We start from the raw sequence: 24157 nt of genomic DNA, 5'->3' as shown, positions 1-24157 counted from the left end.
TTTATATTTTGGAGTTAATTAATTTGAAGACCATCGGATTCAAAAAGAGCGAGAATGGTTGCAAGTATATGAATATCATAGACAAAAGAGGGAAATTTCTCTTAGCACATGCTTTTTCTAATCCTCACCAATGAGTTTTGAGCACTTATTTTGTAACGACTCGAGAGCACTCCCTAGTCGCTACCGGCGTATTCAACTTTGAAGAGGTCTTATACAAGCCCTTAGCATTCATCATAACATGTATCATAGAATAAAATCATGGAAAATTTAAAACTTTTACTTTGGAAGTTCAACTTCACTTCATATATGAAAAATAGAATCTAATTTCGTCACAATGCACCATCTAGACATAGAAGTATCGAAAATGGGACTTAGCCCATACATCAATAAAAAGTCTTGCAAATAGGAAGTACAACAATGTCTTTCAACATAAGCAAAGAACTAAACATAGAAGCTAGATCATAGGGTCTTGTCCTCGGACTTGAGGACTCACCAACTTGGGGAAGCAACTCCAAGTGTCTTAAGAAGTAAGCTTGAAACCTAACGGCCCGAACCTAAATGTTTGGGAAAAGGGAGAAAATATGGGTTAGTACAACACACGTACTAAGTATGGCTACTATGCATAAAAACCATTGAAACATGCATAAAAGGACATTTTATTCAAAACATGCTTTTTGCCTAGTAAATCCAACATGCACACAATAAAGTATCATAGTCCAAACCAACATAATATCATCCCAACATGTAGACAGCCCAAGCAATACTAGTGCAATGCAAAGAATAAAACCCCATAACCCTATTCAAAACCAAGTATCACATTAAACAACCTACTTCATGCATACATTCATAAGATCATATTTCATCATAACTTACCACATTCATAATGATCATACATAACATAGCTTCAACATACATAGTCATAATAATCGAAATCATAAGAGAACACTACTACAACCATCTTTTAGGATCCCACAAGTGCAATGTGCAAGAGAAGTCCCATACCCTCTCTTACACTATGTAGAAACCCTTAAGGAAGCCCTAGTAAGAGTTCACACCTTTCATACCTGTAACGACCCAAAAATGATAGAGTGAAACTAGAGCCTCACATGTGAGTTTGGAGTCGAGAACTTAATGAAATGATTATATTTGAATTTGACCCAAAAAGTTCTTAAAAATGTGCTTCGGAAGTTACCAGAAACTTGTTTAGCTCTATATAAAAAGATCCGTTTCGTTTTTCGAAAATCCGACTTCATATTCTTGTTTAGGGGGTCAAATTGAGTGGGAAATGGGTCTAACCCAAATTTTAGAGCAACCGTATCAAAATCCGAAATTTCAAAGTGAAGCCTTTTTCGAGGGTCTACTTTGGAGGGTCATATCTCCTAGCACACAAATTATTTGGGTGGCCAATAATATATCCATGGAAAGCCCTTTGAGTTAGCTACCTAACGCACTTCGTTTCATCTCATTCGGAGTTCGGACGAAGAAGTTATGCCCATTTTCGTAAAATCTGTCCGGCAGAAAAAGGCAATTTCCAGTAGCTAATTTTACTGTTCACCCGCCCCATTTTTTTTCTAAGTGTTGGACGAATTTTTTTCCAAAGGGCATATATTATTTCCTAGATACCATTAATTCAATTCCCATCCCTAAAACATTTCCCTCTCTACAATCCTCCATTAAGAAGAAGAAGAACTTGGAGCTAGGGCTTGGATTCAAGGCTTTCTTCATCAATTTTCTTGGGGAATCATAGCAAAGGTATGGTGACCCTTGATCCTTGATTATCTTTCCTTCAAGGAGTCCATTAAAAAGGGTTTCAAAAGTCTTCAAAGAACAAAATTTCTATTTTCTATTCTAGGTATGGGTTCATGGGTAAAATGTTTTCAAAGTCATTATATTGGTGAATTGAAGTTGTATTTATGATTTTAAGATGATTTTATATGAAACTTCTTCAAGAACCCATGATTTCTCTCTATTCCTAGTTTATGCCTTTATGAAGTGGGTTGCTTGATAATGAATGTATATGAATCAAACTTGTTTAAATGTCTTTAGATTGTTGGAGTATGTCATTACCCATGCTTATTTTATGGTGTATTGTTGGTATATGGATGAATTGAGGATTGTGGCCTTATGGGCAAGTTATGGATGAATTCTCTTGTGGTAAGAAAAATGGTTGGGACTTGAGTGTTGTTGATTATGGCTTTGGAGGATGGTAAGTTAGCTTAATCTCATATTATGGATAAAAATTGTTCTTGCTTGGTTTGATCCACTTATGGTGGAGGTGTTTAATTATGAAATGTATTGTGACCATGGCCTTAAAGGCATAGTATGAGAAATTGGAGTGTTATCATGACATTATATGAATGAGAATTCAATGAAGATAATGTGATCATGTTATGAACGTAAAGGTGTTGCTATTGAAAGATTATTTCTCAATTTGACACTCATGAATGTTGATGATAGAATATGAAGGATTCTTCAATATAAAGTATACCTTGAATTGGTAGGGCTTATGCATCATTTTCTTGTATAAATGATTATATTGTTGATTGTTGAATCCTCGGATCGGTAGGCTAGTGGCACCCTTCCACACGAGCTTATAATGAACCTTGGAATCGGTAGGCCTATGGCACCTTTCCATGAAGGTTAATGATGAGACTTGAACCGGTAGGCCCATGGCACCCTTTCAAGAGGAGTTAATGAGCTTTCCTAAATGAACCTTGAAACGGTAGGCTTAAAGCACCCTTTCACGTGTTAATAAATGTAATTTGGAGTTGGTAGGCCAATGGCACCTCTCATATGTGATAATGTCAATGTAACGAACTATTCTATGGGAATGTTGGCTAAGCACCGAGTGGATTTGGTTAGATGGAAACTCCCCCAATAGTTAGGCATGAGTTTCAATGATCGTCTACCTTATCCCATAAACTATGTGCCCGCATAGGTAGCTAGTGGATCCATTAAGCTATATACCGGTCTTCCTTAGGCAAGTAGACCACCTCTTTACGGTGTGGGGACTTATGACACCGGATTCCATGACAAGCTCTCATGGTCTATGTCGGTTAAACGCTTACTTCCCATCATGCGAGATTTCATTATGGTTTCTTGATAGGTTCTACAAAGTGTAGGTAGTAGTATGGGATGCTACCTATACATTGCACGAGTAGGCTTGGAGAGGGTCATAGTGAGTTTCTCTAAATCCTAATGTATGTGATACAATTGTGGCCTAAATGAGGTTATTAAAGAATGTTGGCTCTCAAATGCTTAATATGAGATGCATGCTATACTTGGGTTATATTACGAGTTATTTTCCCTTGTCATGTCTTAATTAATGATATACCTCTTATGTATGAATATGGTGCAAAGGTGAAAGAAAGGAATGATAAGTTACCTTAAGTGACCTTAATGTGGTGCCTTAGTATGGATGGTGGTATGGGACGCCATCCATACATTGCACGAGGTATAGCATAAGGGTTTCTTGAGGTGAAGGTCCAAGGTAAAGGTTTTCATGTTGAAATTGTTTAAAGGTAATATTATGACTTACTTGATGTTTATGCTTGTATTGTATGTCTTTTATGCAACTATTCATGGTACTTCAAAAAGTGGCATAATGCATGGTTTCTAACCAAAATGTCCCTTTTAAAGCATGTTTTGCATGGTCATCATACTTAGTACTTAATTGTGCTAATTCCATATTTCTCTATTTTCTATAAGTGTAGGTTCCGGCAAGTGATCACTCCTAGCTAGTTGAAGTGTTAGATTGCTTTCCTCCAAGACTTGGTATGTCCTCATGGATTCGAGGACAAGACTTTTAAGTTCTTTTGTTCATGTAATAGACTTCTTTTGATTGTAAAGGGTCGTGTCCCTACTTATGTTTTGTGACTGTGTCTAAGATGGCCATGTGAGACTTAGACTTCCGCTGTGTGTTTTTAAAGTTGTTTTAATGAAGTACAAATGTGTGGATGTAAATAAGTTTTTTTTTTATTCCGCACTATTTTCGTTATTGAATGCAATGAATGACTATGTGGCTCGTATAAGACCCCTTCGGGGTCAAATACACCATGTTACGACTAGGGGGTACTCTCGGGTCGTGACAATACCTTCATTTACTTTTACATTAGGGAAATATTGCAATAACCGACATAGACCATGAGAATTACATGGAATCCGGTGTTCTACTCCCACACTGAAAATAGAGGGTTAACACTTGCCTAGGGTGTAACCATTCGTACATAGCTATCTAGGTGGATCCACTAAACTAGAGTCATATGTGGGCACATAATTAAGGGTCAAGGAGATTGCTTCTAGAAACCCTAACTTACTAAACGTGGGGGTTTCCATCTCATGAGACAACACATACCGTAGGTAATTCGGACTTGCTAAACATGAGGAAACCCATGTGGGGAGCCGGACTTACTAAACGTGAGACCCCCATCTCATTTACATGCCCTTTCGGTGCTAAGCATCTAATTCCCTTTAGTAATCATATTTAGTCATCACATAAGTTCACATTAGCCTTTACTAGACTTTTATGTAGACATCTTACCATAATAGCTCATATGTGTTCATAAGTGAGTAACAATCCTTTCACTTTAGAGACACTTAGCAAGTGAGTAAACCTTTCACTTTACATTACACTACAATCATGAGAACTACCTTTCAATCATTTAGCAATCATACCATAATATACATACATACTTCATAGCTAATTCAAGTGTAGAGGGTTAAGGATGAGGAAACTAGGTTATCAACACCACAATAACACATTAGGTATAGCATCATTACAATCTAAGTAATTCACCTTTCATACTTGAGTTCAAAGAAGAACCAACCTTCATACCTTCTTTCCCTTCGTGGGACATCCATACTTCAATTACCAAGCAATTCATAACCAATACATAATACAAGGTAATTCATGAAGTAATAACGTAATCAACATCAATATAAGCAATTGACACATTCCCTTCATAGCCTTCAAGGCTTCATTCAAAGACTCAATCCTAATTTCATAGAAATTATACATAACCTAGGGTAGAATCATGATACAAACATGAATTATATAACATCACATTCAATTCATAGCCTTCAATCAATATCCAACACAAACTAGGGTTAGAATTAGGAAAAGAAGGAGAAACATGGGTCTCATGGGTAATTCTTCAAGAAACCACCAATACAACATAAATTCATCTATAATTGTTCATATAACATCAATCAAAGTCAGTTTATAACATTAATTTCACTTTAGAAAGAAGACCCACGTTTTTGGATTGAAACCTAGAAATTTGAGATTTTGAAATTCATCTTGAAGGGGCTTCTTGGGGAAAGGAATCCCAAGAGTGATAAGAAACCATACTTATTGACGAATTAACCACGAAAATCTGAGTTGAAACCTTGGAGAGTTGGTCTTCTTTAATGGAGTTCTTGAGAAGAGAGAGAGAGTAGAGAGAATGAGGAACTTTAGGTTTAGATCTTTGAGGTTTTGTGTGTGAGTGATAAAAATGAGGTAAATTGACTTAAAAATCATTTTATACATGTCCCCTAAAGTACCCTAAATACCCCTCACTTAAATGGACTCTTTAATGAAGTAAAAATAGATTTATGAATTTCTGCATTTTCATCGCGGACTTGTTGTTTCCTGAAGATATTTGGAATTAAATTTCAAGATAGTAGAGTCCGCGACACGACCGCGTCGCGAACTAACTTTTTGCTTCTTGGGGGAGCAAGTGCGCGATGCGCCTCTATTCCCTCTAAGTGCAATTTGCAAGCTGCCTTGGCAGCTTGCTTGGCTAAGGTTGGGGTCCTCCTCGGGGCCCCGTAGGGTGGCCCCGGGGAGTCGTATTCGAACGTTTTGACCCTAGGAACATATATTTACCTATTTTAAACCTTTTCACCATATTATACCATCATACAACACTCCCAAACCTGCCCAAAACCTAAGGACACACTAGAACACATTCTTCTCTAGTTTCCGGACGTCGTGGTCGTTTCTTGACGTTTAGACTCTTACTCTTCCAAATCAAGTCAATTACATTAGTTTAGGTTTATAAACATCATTTTAACTATTTTTAAGTCATTACTCATAAGGTGAGGCTCTAACTTAAGTCATAGAATTTCCAGGGTGTTACATATTTTAAGTCCCATGAATGAGAAACAAAACATATAAAGGAGCAAGGGAGTGAATGGTTGCAATTCTAGATTGGAAAAATAAAAGAATGTGTGGAATGAAGTGAGAGAGTTTCTACAAAACATCATCTTAATTAACCTTCTTACTTGTCTTTCTTCTCTTTGTAAGAATTCTTGATAGAAGAACACAAGTTTCAACGGTTGAGGTGTTTGAGAAAATGGCAACGGAAGTTGTTTCTCAAGGTAAAGAAGAATATTCTTGTGAACTTGAAGGTACAATAGTTAAACTAACACTTAAAACATTTTGAATGAACAAAGTGTGAGTGATAGTTTTGTCTTCATATGAGCTTAATGATTATTTGTTATATACTTATAGGCTTAAGTCATCCACGGCCCCTTAAAGTTGTCCGCATATTTCATTTAGACACCTTAACTAGGACTATTACCTATTGAACACTTAAATTGTTCAAAAAATGTACCTATTAAACACAAAATGATGATATGGCAAAAAAAGTGTTTTTCACTTTCTATGGGCGCGTGAAAGTTTTTGAAATACTATTTTATTTTTATTTTTTTCCAAAAAAACTTACACTTTTTCTTCTTTAATTGACACTTGGCATTTAAATAGATTAAAATAATTTTTTAATATTTTAAAAAAATAATAATTCTTAATTCAAAAAAGAAAGAGCACCCCTACCCCCTCTTCAAGTCATCTTCTTCCCCAAATTTAAATTTTCCAAGACAACTAAAGAATCTCCATTTTTTTCTTGTTTTTTTCTTTTTCTATTTCTTTTCAATATTCATAAAAAAAAAACTGAATTTGCAAGAAAAATAACAAAAGTAGATTTTTGAACATTGGGATAAAAAAAGTAAGTCGACATTCCATCTCCATTTTCGGTCACCTCCGAATAAATATTACCATTCAGACAAAATTGTAAACTCACTAAACTTATCAAAAACAATATCAAATAATTTGCGAAATTAATTTAGGTCCTCTTGATTTCTCCTTACAATAGATTTCAAGATGATTAACCATTGGCAAACTTCATTTATTCATCACTCTTGTACCAACTCTTTGAATATCTTTCTCTATCATGTATTAGGAATGAAAAATAATTTTCGATAAAATTAATTTGGATTCTTTCGATTTTTTTTGCAATTGATTTCCGGATGAGTAACCATTGACAAACTTCTTCATCACTATTATATCAATCTCTTTGAATATCTTCTCTCTCATCACATATTAGGAATACAAAGTATTTAAAAAAAAAAAATCGAATCTGCAAGTAATTTGCAGTGAAGGTTTTTGTTGTTTGAGAAAAAAATTGATGAGAAGAAGATGAAGAAGAAAGTGGGTTGGTAGGGTGGGGTTTAGTAAAATAGGTTTCATTTATTTTTTTTATTAAGAAATAAATATAAAATTTCTTTGAAATAATTTTCATTCTTTTTAACATAAAAAATAAATAAATCTATAGTTGTTGGGGTCAAGTGACACATGTCATCTTTTAATTAGTCATTTTTGCCACGTCATAGCAAGTGTATCACACACACTTTACCTTTGTTACTAATTATCGAAAAAAGTTTAATAGGAACAGGTTTTAGGTAGATAAAAGTGTTCAATAGGTACTAGTCCTAGTTGAGGTGTCTAAGTGAATTATGCGGACAACTTTAAGGGGCCGCAGATGACTTAAGCCTATACTTATATATTACTCTCTCTCTCCGTTTCATATTAAGTGACACATTTTGGATATCAAGACTTAAACAAGTTTCTCTTTGACCATAATTTTGTATATATCTTTTAAATATTTTGAATTGTCAATTATTGTGACTTACAGTACTTTTTACGTAGTTTAAAATATATAATTTCATTTCAAAAATATTAAGAATTATGCGGAAATTTTTAGTCAAATTTAAATTGTTTGACTCTCGAAAAATGAAATGTGTCACATAAATTGGGATAGAGGGAGTAGTATATTACTAATGTTATTGTTGAAAGTGTCCATACATTAGTTGATTTTATTAATGATCGAATTGATTCTCCAAAATTCTTCTTTCGAGATCGATTTTGTATATTAACACTTGTGATTTGAATGATAGTACATTATGATGTAAAATTCATGTGTGATTTTTTTTGGTCAACTTTTAGATTCATGTGTGATTTTTCATCGAGTCACTTCTTTAAAAACTTGAAAAGTGTTTGGAATGAAGGAAGGCAATAAATTTGAGCTTTAACCACTTGCATGCCGTTTTATTGTTTGAGCTAATATCTTAAAAGGTCACTGAATTATGAGAAATTATCTTGTAAAATCACTAAACTTTATTTTGTATCACTAAAATCACTCAATTTAACACTTTTATCTTCTAAAATCATTAAACTACATTTATCATTAAAACAAATTTGACATGACAAATTAAATTATTTTTTATGCCATGTAATCATGGATCCCATAAATAAATAAAAGGGAAAAGGCATAAGTACCCCCCCAGCCTATGCCCGAAATCCCAGAGACACACCTAACCTTTACTAAGGTCCTATTACCCCCCCCCGAACTTAATTTATCTATAATATTCTACCCCTTTTCTGCCTACGTGGCACTATCTTGAAAAAAATGTCAACATGCACTGGGCCCACAAAGATAGTGCCACGTAGGCCAAAAAGGGGTAGATTAATACATATAAAATAAGTTCGGGGGGGTAATAGGACCTTAGTAAAGGTTGGGTGTGTCTCTGGGATTTCGGGTATAGGCTGGGGGGGTACTTATGCATTTTCCCTTAATAAAATTATAAAATTTATTTATTTTAATGTCATGTAATCATGTACCCCACAAACAAACAAAATTATAAAATTTATTCATTTTTATGTCTTCCCCTCTTAAATTTTGTTTTTGCAATAAAATCCGTAACGTTTTTTTTTTGGGACTATTTCAGACAATTAAAATTTCTTTTTTATCACCAACAATTAAAGAAATTCTAATCAACATTGGAAATAAATGTTAAATTCAATGGCACCGACTATATTGCCACTGTAGAAATGAAGGAATCCATTTACTTGTGTTTTGCTTATTTATACAAATTTCATCACATTATTCCTTGAAGAAATTAAGGAATTCATTATTTATGAAAAATTTCAGCATCAACAACCTTAAAATAGATTTTACAGTGCCTCTTTGTAGATGAGAATTTTGGGAGAAATAGAGAAAGTAGAAGAAGCGGGAGATTTGGCAAGAGAAATAGGGTTTTAGTCTTTTAGAAGAAGGCAATTTGTGGGTGGGTAGGTAGGTAGGTATATTAATAAATATATTTTATAATTTTATTTATTTGTGTGGCCATGATTACATAGCATAAAATATATTTTACAAGATAATTTCTCATAGTTCAATAACCTTGTAAAATATTAAGTCCTTATTATTTCTAAAAATGTCACGTTTAATATTTATACATATCATTATAAATATATATACTGAGACCATTGCGAGGCATGGCAGCCCAGCCGACCTACATAAATCCGCCCTTATAATCTTAGTTGCGAAGCAAAGTTGATGAAAGTAGGGATGGCAATAGGGCGAGACGGATGAGGGACAGGGCGGATTTAAGGCTATATGAGGCACTGCAGGTTTAAGGTTGTGTGGGGTGGGTTGGATGCGGGGCGGGTTTTTTAAAAATTAATGTGGGGCGGGATGGCTTACGGGTATATGTGATTTTATGTGGGTTCAAACTTAATTTTAACTTTTTACATGTTATAAGAGTGATAGAACATTATTTATTAAGATAATTTCATTAAAGCTACTAAAATATTTAAGATAATAAATAAAAATGGCTCAATAAAAAATAATGCAATTTCTTACATGTTTCACAATTGACCTCTAAAAAATAAAATTTTAAGTCACTATCCTATTAAATTAATAAAACTTAATGAAAAAATGAATTTATTTTTAGTATCAAACATAACTAGAAAAAGAAAATATTAAAAAAAGATCAACTTTCACATATAGCAAACACAAAATTCATATTTGTCTGTTATAGCAAAGTTTGCATAATTGCGCTCCATAGCAAACATAAATATGTATATTTCGCTATATATATACAAAAGAAAGCAGTTGTATAATCTGCTTTGGTATACATATACAAAAAGATCAATTGTATAAAGTGAGAGAGGCGAGAGAGCAAGCGAGATCTGGGAGAGTGGCGAGCAAGATCTGGGAGAGGGGAGAGAGGGGAACGAAAATATATGTAGATATACAATTTTCACGCATTTTATACATTTGCGTTTTTGTATAAAGTGAGAGAGGCGAGTGAGAGAGTGAGATCTGGGAGAGTGGCGAGTGAGATCTGGGAGAGGGGAGAGAGGGGAACGAAAATATATGTATATATACAATTTTCTCTCGCTTTATACAAACACAAACACATTTTATACAATTTGCGTTTTTTGTATAAAGTGAGAGAGGCGAGTGAGAGGGCGAGATCTGGGAGAGTGGCGAGCGAGATCTAGGAGAGGGGAGACAGGGAACGAAAATATATGTATATATACAATTTTCTCTCGCTTTATACAAATACAAACGCACTTTATATACTTGCGTTTATATAAAAAACGAGAGAGGCGAGGGAGAGAACAAGAGTGGCGGGCGAGATTCACCAGGAGAAAGGTGAAATAGCAACAGTTTGCTATGGGGTACAATTAAATCAAACTATATTTATAGCATTTAATTTGAATTAATAGTTTGCTATTATATACAATTTTCCCTTAAAAAAATTATGCGGGACGGGTTCATGCGGAGCAGGGCGAGGCAGGTTGAAAATGAAAAGAGTTGTTATGCGGGCGGACGGAGCGGATTAAAAATTTTGCAGATTAAGCTCAACCCGCTCCGCCTCCACCCTACACCTCCCCATTGCCATCCCTAGATGAAAGTGCTTACATTCAATCCTCATCAGTTTAGAATTTCATCCATGCATCAATAAAATATCACAATGAAACAATTTTTTATTATTATTTTTGGTAATTAGAACTTTTCTTAATCACCAAAGTAGTGTTTACAAAACTAAGCCAGCTACTCTACTAGCTATCTCAATAAAACTAGTTAGCTGCAACTAACAAAATCAACAGACTCTAAAAACTACAATTATCTAGGAATAGCTTGGCTGCTACATTTGCTCTAACACAACACACACAAGCAATTCTTCGGGCTATAACCTCCACTGTGGTCTCATGTTTCTCAATGATTCTTGTATTCCTCTCTTTCCATATTGCATATATATATTCTGTATAGATCAACTTCAGGGCTTGAGCTTGTTGACTTCTCTCTTTAGTCTTCAATATGATCCATTGGTGTCTTGTAATAATGGTACTGCTAGGTGGTTGATTTATCCATTGGAGCAGTCTCCTCCACAGCATGCTAGCAAACATACAATCGAAGAACAAGTGATCTCTTATTTCTGCTACTTGGTGACACATAACACATATAGGATCCACTTGTATTCTCCATTTTAGCAGTCTGTCCCTTGTGAGGAGCCTATTTTGAACCTGTAACCATAGTGTAAAAATTGCTTTTGGCCTTGCAGAGTTTCGACAAATAAGGCCTCTCCATTCAACCTTTGGATATCTGCCAAGCATTTGCTGATAAGCTTGTCTAATCACACTTTTCTTTCCCGCAGCTCCATTATGCAAAAGATGCAGCGAATCTTTCATCCCTAGAACCTTCCTGACCATCCAACAAGCTTGATTAGGCACTCTGATCTCTTCCATACTTTGCCCTTTGATGTAATAGTTGTGAATCTATTTAATCCATAGCCTGTCTTGTTTTTATTCTATGTCCCAACACATTTTTAGGATGGCTGCTTTGTTCCACACTTTTAGATTTACCAGATTAAGCCCTCCAGTAGATTTTGGTGTACACATCTTGTCCCATGATACAAGTGCCTTCTTAGTGATCACATTTGCTCCTGACCAAATATAACTTCTACAGTATGCTTGGATTATTTTCATCACTTTAGCTGGCAGCACAAATATTTGAGCCCAATAAGCTTGCACTCCAAATATCACTGTCCTAACTAATTGTATTCTCCTTGCATAAGATAACTTTTTAGCTGTCCAGGAGGAGATCCTTGCTACAATTTGATCCATCAAAGGTTGCCATTGAGCAATGCTAAGTTTCTTAGTGGCCAATGGCACCCCTAGATATCTGAAAGGTAATACACCAAAACTGTACCCCAAGTCCTGTTGGATTTGCCTCTGAACCATACTTGAAACCCCTCCAAAATACATGACACTTTTAGATAGATTAGCTTGTAATCCTGAAGCTGCTGTGAATACATTGAATTTATCATGTAACATGTGTATAGATATTGAATCTCCTCTTGCAAACATCAGTAGATCATCTGCAAAACTTAGGTGTAATCTTGAGCCTGCTGCACTTTGGATAATATTTGAATTGCTTGTGATTTGCCAAATCATTTAAATTCCTGGTCAAATACTCCATTACAATAGCAAACAAAAAAGGAGACATAGGATCTCCTTGTCTTAGCCCTCTAGCTATCTCAAAAGGTTTAGTCAGTTCTCCATTGATCAAGAAAGAGTAGGAAACAATAGTGTTACACATTGCATCACCCAATCAATAAACTTCTTTGGGAATCCCAAACCTGCCATTACTTGCTCTAAGTATCTCCGATCAACAGTGTCATAGGCTTTTTGGATATCCATCTTTATCATGCATCTAGGTGAGACATTTTTCCTATTATAGGCTTGGAGTAGCTCATGTGCAAGGATGATGTTATCTGCCCCTTTTAGGAATAAATCCAGCCTGAGTTTTTGAAATCACAGTTGCTATCACCTTTTGGATTCGATTAGCCAACACTTTTACTATGAATTTATACAAGACAGTACAACAAGCTATGGGCCTATATTCTTTAACGTTGGATGGGTTTGGTACCTTAGGAAGCAGTGTAACAACAGTACAATTAACAGCTTTGTAAAGTTTACCAGTCATGAAGAACTCCATTACTGCTTCATTGATGTCATGTTTAATTACTAGCCATGCCTTCTTAAAAAAAAAACAGCAATTGTATCCATCTACCCCTGATGCCTTATCATCACCTATAGAACAGAGCCCATCATAAATTTCCTTCTCAGTTACCTCTGCACATAAAGCCATTTGTTAAGTGTGACTCAAGGTTGGGCCTGTCCTCATGATGGTCCTACCTACAGTAGTAGTAGTATTTGTCATAGCAGTCCCCCACAATGAAACAGTTGATCGAAAGAAGTTAGAGAACCAAAATAATCAAAACTCAAAATGGATAATACATTCATGGAATATTATGTTTAAATGTTGCTTTATTTATGTCATCAAAAAATTCATAGTATTACAATTTTCACAAGAACTAATTTCTAGAAATAAAAACACTCGAATTAAAAAAAAAAAATAATCAGAAATCAAATCCACCAACATCACCAAATCCACCATCATAACCTCCTCCAACATCTGAGATTGCATCTCCAAGTATCATTCCTCCAAGTGCTCCACCAAGCAAACCCGCCCCTAATCCTAACGCCAAATTATTGTTCTTCTTCGCCGGCCGTTGCACCTGTGGATACCCATATCCATGTCCACCTTGCTGTGGTGGATATCCATACTGCGGTGGAGGAGGATATGCCGTCGCCGGCGGATATCCATATCCATATCCATATCCTCCCGCCGCCACTGGTGGATATCCCACTGGTTGCGGTGGATAACCTGCCGATGCAGGAGGTGGATATGGTGGATATCCCACCGGCGGTGGAGGAGCAGGTCCACTCCCACCACAAGCATAGGTCGGAGGCGGTGGGTAGAGCCCACTTGGACCTTGCTGCTGCTGCGGCGGCGGCGGGTACACAGAAGTGGATCCCACCATCGGAGTTGGATTTACCGCCGGATAAGCAGCAACGGAGTTTTCAATTTTAGAATCAACGACAGTATTACCGGTGATCTTATCACTAAATTGATAGGAAAAAGTGAGTTGACCTTTGGGTTTACCGGAAGGTTTTCTGATTTGATAACTTACAAATTGTTTACTTCCATTACTACTATTGGAAGATTCGAGAAGCTCTTTGATGGGTACATCAACTTGTCCAATATCTTTATCTCCAAGCGCCCGTTGACATCGGAGCTTGAAAACAAGATGCAAACGGTTTTGAACAGCAGCGTTATCATCTATGGTGAACTTGATCGGAAAATTCCAGGTTGGGTTATTGTCACCGTCATGATCAACGTGGGTTTTGGTTTTCTGATTAGATCTGTCGTCATCGGCGCCGGAGATTGAAACGACGACGTATACATCCATTTTTGTGATGAGATTGACCTTGTTTAGATCTTTACCAGAGACAACATTTATGTCTAATGTGCGATACTCCATGGTTTTTTCAGTAGTGAAAATTTGAGAAATTGAGATAGAAAATGGAGTTACTAATTGGGGAGATAAATAGAGAGGCGAGGTCAACGTGTTTGCGATACTTGGCTGGCGACTTGTTCAAGGAAGATGATGATATAAGTAACCATGGTTGTTACGTTTATCCATATACTAACTATGTATGGTTAAAGACTACTCTGAACTCTCACCCCTCTTGGGTAAAACTTACCCACATCAGGTGTATAAAATAAACTAATGCAATTTTTATTATTACGTGATTTAATAAAGTAAAATATATGTTAATTAATTATGTTTAAATAAAAATAAATTATAAATTTAAACACATAATATATATGTATTGGCTTGGTGTGTACATTCGATGAGAGTAAGTTTTCTTTTTTTCTCTTTGTTTTGCCTTAATTAGGCCAAGAGGTATTAATTTATTTGTTAAAGATTTTAGATTAAATCTCTCAAAAAATTAAAAGTTTGTCACATAAATATAAATTGAGATAAGGAGACTACTTAATTAAATGTAAACTAAAATAAATGGAATAATATTTAATGCATCGTATTTGCACGCACAAGTACATAACTTATTTTTGTTGCAGATACAAACAAACAAAACGAATGGAATATTAAGTTGTACGCACAAGTGAACAAATGTGCTTTGTTGAGTTAAAAAGATATTTGTTAACAATAACATAGTACTCAAAGTCACTTTTTAAAAAATAAACAGAAACTAGAAGTAAGGAAAAGTACTAGAAAGTTTTAGTCAATAACAACCAAGGAACCTAATAAAAAATATTGGAGAGACTTTTGTGGCAGAATCAAAATATATATTTGCTTAAAAGATTTTAAAATATATAAAAATAAGAACTCAACATCGATTTATTAGTTAAATAATAATAGTATAATTTTTTAACGATAAGGATTTCAATAAATCAATTTTTGATAACTTTGCTCTGCCTTTTGGGAATTAGAAGAGCAGTGTATATGGACAATTTTGATTTTGGCATATGACATTAGGAATGTTCTATGAACCTAACACCAACAGTTCATGTTTCATGTTTGAATACTTCTTCTTGGTTACCTTTAGTACAGAGTCCGTGTCTTTGGATGATTAGTGACTAAGAAAAGTCTACGTGATATTATGGTTTAGGGTGTCAAATGAGCGGGTTGAGTTAAAATTGATAATATTAAAATTGGTTGAAATAGAAATTGGGTTGGGTCTCGACCCACCCGAGTTTTCTTTGGGCTCAAATGGGTTGAGCTCAAAGTTGGATTGGGTCATGACCCGCCGCCAAATTTGACTCGTCTAATCTCAATAATTTTAACATATTGTTGTTTAACTTTTATAACCACAATTTGAATTTCAACTCAAAAATATTTATAAAAAAAGTTTACAAATGGATAAATAAATCCTAAAAGACATAAAATAGATAGTAATTCATACCTTTAATATTGAAACATACATTACATTAATGCAAATAAAGAGTCATAGTTAAAATTGGAATTAAATTGGGCTCAATTGATGATTCTCTTTAAATGGCTTAAAGCTTGAATGAGTTGAGATTGAACTCAATTCCTCTTCAAATATCTTGAATTCAACCCTTAAAATTTTGGGCGATTGGACGGGTTATCTATGTTTGGGCTCAATTTTTACACCCCTAGTATGACCTTTTAAAAAGGAAAAAAAGGGAAATTTGTGAACCAAAGCTCTCATTATACGCAGGTTCGAGGAAGGATCCGGACCACAAGAACCTGTTCAATCGTAAGCGATTTTCAAGATTTGAACTTGTAATCTCATGGTTATATGACAACAACTTTACCAGTTACTCCAAAGTTCTCCTTCTTGCATGGCCTGTAAACAAGAAAAAAAATTAAAATAAAAAAAGGTAGCAAGAGTATCTGGTGTATTCTAGAAGTTGATTAGGTTATCTACCATAAGCATCAAAATCACACTATAAAACCTAATGTAGGAGAATTTCCATTTTCTTTTTCTTACAAATACAAATGTTATGGAACCAAATGGAAAAACACAGAATTTACTTTAAGTTGGTCCACGAAGGCTTGGTCAATGTATATATAGAACTATATATATTCATTTAGGGTGGATATGGCATGGTATGCCGTGGTATTAAAATAAATGATATTTTATTTTGAAATATATTATATCATTTGTCATACAAAACTAATTCTATATGATTTAGTATTTTAAAGTTCAATTTCAATATTCTATATATAATAAATTATTAGTAAATGATAATTTTTCAATTTTGACTTACATATATTATCTATATAAATAGATAATTACGATTTTGATATTTTAAAAAATGATTAATTAATTACCTAACTATACAACCTTTTTTTACCCTATTTTCTATTATTCCCTACCATTCCAAAAAACTATAAAAATCCATCTTTTTCATAATTTCTCTCACTTTTTCGGATGCATCACTATAAATTATTACCCCAAGTTTTTTTTCCCTTTTTTCATGCCTAAAATCACATATCATCAATTATCTCCATCACTCTATTTTTGAATTTCAAATATTTTCTCTTTCTGATTCATAAATTACAAATTATTGAAAAGGTAGTTATTCTTCATCTTCTTCTTCATCTATTTTTTTCTTTCTACTTCATCAAGTAGTTGATTTTTTTTAAAATTATTTTTAGCTTTTTCATCTACAAATTTAATCAAAGAAAGATGCATCTTCAACTTTAAAATTGATTGTGGAAAAAACGCCCAAAAAAGGAGAAAAAAGCCGAGTTGTTGGTGGCTCCGGCAAGAGCTTTGGGTCTAGATCCATGGTTGACGTCATTGTTGAAAGTGAAAAAAAGCTACAAGAGTTGATGTAGTGCAAAAGAGAAAGTGTAGAAGGATTTCTTCATCATTTTTTTTGCTTTCAGCAAATCAGATTGTTGACCTTTTTTCCGATTTTTTGTTGTTCATCTTTTTCTGATACATATGGGTTCAAATCTTTTAATGTATCTAGTTGATTTTGATTCTTAAATTAATGTATAATTCATTCGTTTCACCTTTATGATACATTACCATTTTATCATGTACAATATATCGTTTTCAAATATTAATTTTGATACATAACCCTAATTTATTAAAACACAAATTAGTTTGTATCATGTTCATAGTTATGTATTGGATACACAAATATTACAAATGTTGTTATCTTTTACTACCGACGCATACACCCAGCCTTATTCAACTAGTAGAAGGCTATGTATCGGTAGACACTATCAAATATTATTGTTGATACATAAACACTAATGTTTTATAACAAAACCAGTTTGTATCATATTAATAGTTATGTATATGACAAATATAACATAGTTATGTATCAAATGTTGTGATGTATCGCATATTGTCAAGTATCTGCAACACTGTTTTATAAATAAATCAGTTTATATCATATTCATAGTTTTTTTTTGTATATGATACATAACTATATAAAAATTTTGACTTTTTTTTGAATCTTTTACGATTTGGGAGAGAATTTGAGAGAAAAAAAATTGCAATTTAAATTGTTTGGAGCTATTATTTGGAGAGATTGACATCAATTTGATTTGCATGATTTGGGAAACTGACAGCTAATTTTATATTTAATTTTTTTTTTAATCTCAACAAAGTAGTTGTATAATGTATCACAATTAATGTATCCGGATGAAAGTTATGTATCCGGATGACTAATATTTGAAGGGATTTTTGTAAAATAGAAAAGAGTAGGGATAAAATGTAATTTAGGTCTTACACTATTGGAGTTATGTAAGTAATACTTTAAAAAATGACTCAATTATATCATACTAATACTTTATAGATATAGAAATATTCAAAAGAAAGTACAAGCAATTCTCTTTAATCAATTACATAAAAAGGCATTTAAATCAAACAAAGTGATCAAAGTTTCAGCATCTAAATAATTAGTTTTCTACTATTTTATTTATTTGTTAAATAATAATAATAATAATAATAATATATGAATTCTATATTTAACTATATATGTCAATATGGTATTCAATATTTCAATATTTTTTTTATAAGTATCAAATATTCTATCGAATATAAAAGAAAAAGAAAAATGCATATCAAATGTCATAATATCAAAATTCAATATAGAAAATTTTAATTTCAATATCTATTGTACCATACTCACTGTGGCGTAGGCACATGCAAGTTAGGGTATCCAAGTGGATACCCTTTGTCGGAAAAAAATACCGTATATACAAGTAAAATGATACACGGAGTGATTAAATAACATATTTTAGATATCCTTGACATAATAGGTTGTTGTAGCCCAATGATTTTAGACCTTTTTAAAAAGTTTCAAACACATTGAATAAGTTAGTGATCGCGAGTTCGAATCTCAGTAGAAATAATTTTTTACCTTTCTAAAAAGACCTTAGCAACATTTTTTTGTCACTGTATACTCACCTCTAATTTCAGCACTACTTATTCAAATTGTTACTCTCTTGGTCAAGTAAAATACTGCTAGCCAAGTTTAAGTTTTTAAAACTCATTGTTTATATTAAGTTTTACATCGATAACAAAATTCTATTTGAAATAGTAACATCAATCGTTCTATTAATATACTAATTGTAAAAAAGGAAAAGAGTTTGATTTGCTTTTTAACTTTACTTTTTAAATTTGTTATACTTCTTGTTAGGGAAAATTGTATATAATAGCAAACTATTAATTCAAATTAAATGCTATAAATATAGTTTGATTTAATTGTACCTCATAGCAAACTGTTGCTATTTCACCTCTCTCCTGGTGAATCTCGCTCGCCACTCTCGTTCTCTCCCTCGTCTCTCTCGTTCTCTCCCTCGCCTCTCTCGTTTTTTATACAAATGCAAGTGTATAAAGTGCGTTTGTGTTTGTATAAAGCGAGAGAAAATTGTATATATACATATATTTTCGTTCCCTTCTCTCCCCTCTCCCAGATCTCGCTCGCCACTCTCCCAGATCTCGCTCTCTTTTCACTTGCCTCTCTCACTTTATACAAAAAACGCAAATTGTATAAAATGTGTTTGTGTTTGTATAAAGCGAGAGAAAATTGTATATATACATATATTTTTCGTTCCCCTCTCTCCCCTCTCCCAGATCTCACTCGCCCTTCTCTCAGATCTCGCTCGCCATTCTCCCAGATCTCGCTCTCTCACTTGCCTCTCTCACTTTATACAAAAAAGTAAATGTATAAAATGCATGAAAATTGTATATATATACATATATTTTCGTTCCCCTCTCTCCCCTTTCCCAGATCTCGCTCGCTCACTTTATACAATTGATCTTTTTGTATATGTATACCAAAATAGATTATACAATTGCTTTCTTTTGTATATGTATAGCGAAATATACATATTTATGTTTGCTATAGAGCGCAATTATGCAAACTTTGCTATAGCATACAAATATGAATTTTGTGTTTGCTATATGTGAAAGTTGCTCTTCTTGTTATCCTTTTATATTCGGTAAGCAGAAAGAATTTTTTCCTAAAAACATATATACATATATAACATAAAATCAAAAATATTTAAAAAATAAAATAAAATAAAATTGAGAGTGAAATGATAAGATGAAATAAATTATTTATATTTTTAAAAATAAAAATAATATGTAAAAAGAATTAGAAAGAAGTGAGTGGTTGGGAGAGGTAAAGTTTTCTTACAAACTTTTATAAAAGATTTTTAAAAAATAAAATAAAATTGGAGGGGTGGGGAGGAGTGATTGTCCTGGGATCCGGGGGTTAGAGTAGGGTAAGAAAATGTCACGATCCAAACCGTCGTGATTGACACCCATACTAACCCTCCGGTGGGAGAACCATAACTACTAACTAACTAATAATTTAAAGCTACGGAAACAGGTTTAAATAACTAAATAAGGAAGTTCCCATAAACTTCAACAAAAGATCTAACATAAACTAAGCAAATGCGGAAGAAATAACCTAGAACTTGAAAGTCAATGTACCAAAACTCTAACAAGATTCATAAGTCTAAACAAGAAAATCATCTAAAGAACTAGTCTAAGTCCGAATAGGATGGACTAAACAAAAAGAGAACTCAAGGCAGCTCGGAGGAACTGGCTCACCCTTGAATTTGAATCGGCGATCACTGATCTTCTAAGCGAGGTCTATCAATAGCTGCCGGAAGATGCCTTGTACTCAACAAAAACAAGAGCAAATGCAGTATCAGTACACAATCACCATGTACTAGTAGGATCACACAGCTATCCCACTAAGTGTAACATAAACAAGTTAATACAACATTAAGATCATGCAAAATACCGAACATATACAACATTGAATATCATATGCTCAACAATATACATTTATAACAAGTCATTGGTCCTCTCATGGAACCCAAAACTGTTAGTGCACCGGTTCGTGGTACCCGATCCAATAGTTATGCCGGAACATGGCAATCGATCCCATATTTATGCCGGAACGTGGCAACCGATCCCAATTAGTATGCCGGAACGTGACAACCGATCCATTCAACACACCACAATCACAATCACAAGTATATTCTCAATAATCATACAATCAAGAAGTGATTCATTGAATATAGTTATTCGTTCAAACTTATTTACAATTAGTGTGATCAACAATGCAACATTCGCATACATACATGCATCATAATGAAGCAAGAATCAACTTACATCACACAATCATGAAATCACAACCATCACCTACCTCGAATCCAAGCTTGAATCCTCTCAGGCACTTGAATCTTTCCTTTTCGGATTCTTCCCGCTTGTTCATGGTCTGAAAACATACAATTAACGCAAGAATCAATAAACGAGGCCTAATTCCCCAGATGATAGTCAACATTATCAACCCTAGGCCAACCCAAGATTCCATTACCCAAATTAGGGCTTTTCCCACCATTCAAACAGTTCCAAAAACCCGTCCCCAACAATAATCACCCAAGAAACCAAGTTCTACGGATCGAAAAATGGATTCGGGGAGTGAAAACCTTACCATTAGCCTCAAGAATAGTGGAAAACAGTCAAGAAAAGCCCTGGGTTCGTTCCTTAGTTCTCAAGTTTGAAAATTGCAGAATAATACGATTTTGGGGTTTATTTCCGACTTTAAGTCGCGTCTGTCCCACTACGGCGGGACTATCCCGCTACGGCGGGACCATCCTGCTACGACGGGACCATCCCGCTACAGCGGATGCACGGAGACAAAATGTTGGAATTTGAGTTCCAAGCCCCCATTTCACAACACACCTTCAACCCTTGACATTCAACAACTACCGGTTCACGCTAAGATCATTTTCGGGAGTTCTACTTGCCCGAATTTGATTCCATAAAGTCGTACAGGTTCTTTAACGTTTTAGCTATCCACTCATGTAATCCAATTCATAATTAGATCTCTCATTCGTTACCAGATTTCCCTAGGCCTTACTGACTCCGATTTCGTCCAAATCTGGACTAGGTTAAGAAATTTCAAGTTACTACCAAAAAGCTTTCTGACCCCAATTCTTTCCCTATTGGCTTTTTCCTAACGACAAAATCAGGTCGTTATAGAAAAATATATATTTTTTTTAAAAAAAATAACACTTTTTAGAGATAGTGATAGTTTAATCTTTAACTTTTAACTAATATTAATAATTTATTTAATCTTTGTCAAGAAAATGTTATGTCTATTTGGAATGCCAAGTGATAAGATTTTTTTAAAATAATAAAGTGAGAATATTACATACCCCACTAAGGTATGTTTTTAAAACTAATGAGTGATTGTTTAGATATGAAACTTGCTCTCTCAATTGTTTAAAAGAGTGTAACGACTTGTTTGGATTCTTTCGGTCATGATATGATGTCCTTAGTTTTCGGACGCAAACTGTTTTATCATCTACTATGATGTCTTTGATATTTCCAGACTTAATATTTGGGGATTAGATGTCCTTGATGTGATGACTTTCAGATATTGGAAAGCGCTAAGTAATAGATTCTAGTGGATTTTTATTTTGTACTTTAATAAGACTTGAGTTTCCGTATTATTGACGTATTTCATAAGTTGAATAGCTATTCTAAGTGAGGTTTGTATTCGTTGGTTAGCCCACCTAAAAGGTTAAGTGTGGGTGACCCATTTTGTATTGTAACAAAGAGCTTGTTTGGAAAAATTGTTTATTTTAAGAAACATTTTTTTTTAAATAGCTTTTCAGAAAAGTTTTTTTTAAAAAAAAAAAGTAATTTGTGTTTGACTTTATAATTCATTTGGAAAGTGCTTTTGATAATCAAATTATGTTTGACTAATCTTTTTCAGAAAATACTTTTGAGAGTCAAATTACGAAAAAGGACAAGTATCAATACACTTTTAATATTAAGAATATTTTATAGAGATAAATTATTTTAAATATGTATTATAAATTTTAATTAAATTCTTATTGTTATTAAATTAAAATGTATATATATTCAAATTTTCAATCAATGTTATACATATATGAATAAAAAATAATTAAATATCGATATTTTATTAACAAGATATTTTAAATATAATTTAAAATATCAAGCAAAATAAATTTAAAAATCACCACAAATTAAATCACTACATACAAAAAAAATCACAACAAAAATAAATAAATATTAGGGATATAATGATAAATATGTATATATGGTACGGATATAGTGATCATGAAATAAATAATCTATTTCTGCTTCTATTTAAAAACAGTTTCCCTGATTAACCAAACACCTTATTTTAAAAAAAAAAATTGTTTCTCAAAATAAATATTTTTAGCCTCGGAAAAACAATATCAAACGAGCTCGAAGATGAAACTAAAAAATAGATATTCAATAATAAAAAAAAAGTCAATAAACCGTTTAGATATCTTAGAGCACTTGCAGTAGATCAGTGAGTATATGACTTGAGGAATCTTCTGTGATTCCAAGAGTGTGAATGTATGGACAACTTGGCATATGACATTTGGAATCTTCTATGATCCTAACACTTCATCTTTCATCTTTGAATACTTCTTCAGAGAGGTGAGTTCGGACGAATGCAGTAGTTTTTCTGTAAATTATGTATATGTGTTAGAAAGTTAAATAAAGATATATGTATATTAACTTGTGACCTCCCTCAAAAAAATTTTATTGATGATTCCATTGTAAGAAAAGGATTGTGAAAATACTTTTTACACTAGTTGTGGGTTTGAACCCCACTATATCAACACAAATTTCTCTTTTTTTTTAAGAAAGCATGTTTTGCAATATTTTTCTCTTCTATCCTAAAATTTAGAATCCTCAAATTCTTAATCTTGGCTATGCCTTTGAATATATTATTTTCAATTTTCATGGCATAGTTGGAATTTTGTGAGTTAACTAAGTATTTCTTTGATTGAAATATTTTTTTCAATGTTTTTTCTGAATATCTTTAGTTATTACTCCTAATTATTATGATTTATATTACTTTTTAAGTAGTTTTCAAATATATAAATTTATTTGAAAGTTCTTTTGCTTCTATATCTAAATTTTCACTCAAAATTTAATAGTTTGAATTTTGAAACTCCGGTGTTGGACGGAGAAAATATAAGTTGATAAGGATATCTACCATCGGTCAACACGAAAACTACAGTCACCTAATGCAGCAGAATAATCCATTTTCTTAGAAAGGACCTATTTTCTCTATCTCAACTCTCAATTTAT

The 24157-nt window shown here is 33.4% G+C and overlaps 2 protein-coding genes across 2 annotated transcripts in view; one reads left to right on the top strand and one right to left on the bottom strand.

The window, feature by feature from the left end:
- The window catches only part of LOC125853815 (mitochondrial thiamine diphosphate carrier 2-like), a 216221-nt gene that overhangs the window by 88547 nt on the left and 103517 nt on the right, over positions 1-24157 (top strand). The window lies entirely within an intron of this gene.
- LOC125853817 (protein SRC2-like) lies at positions 13427-14643 on the bottom strand. The gene has a single exon (XM_049533573.1). The coding sequence runs from the start codon at positions 14500-14502 to the stop codon at positions 13537-13539; it is 966 nt and encodes a 321-aa protein (XP_049389530.1). The 5' UTR covers positions 14503-14643; the 3' UTR covers positions 13427-13536.

This window comes from Solanum stenotomum, chromosome 1 (assembly GCF_019186545.1).
Source record: "Solanum stenotomum isolate F172 chromosome 1, ASM1918654v1, whole genome shotgun sequence".
Taxonomy (NCBI): Eukaryota; Viridiplantae; Streptophyta; class Magnoliopsida; order Solanales; family Solanaceae; genus Solanum; species Solanum stenotomum.
Note: the sequence above shows the minus strand (reverse complement) of the source record. Positions and strands in the feature narration are given on the sequence as shown.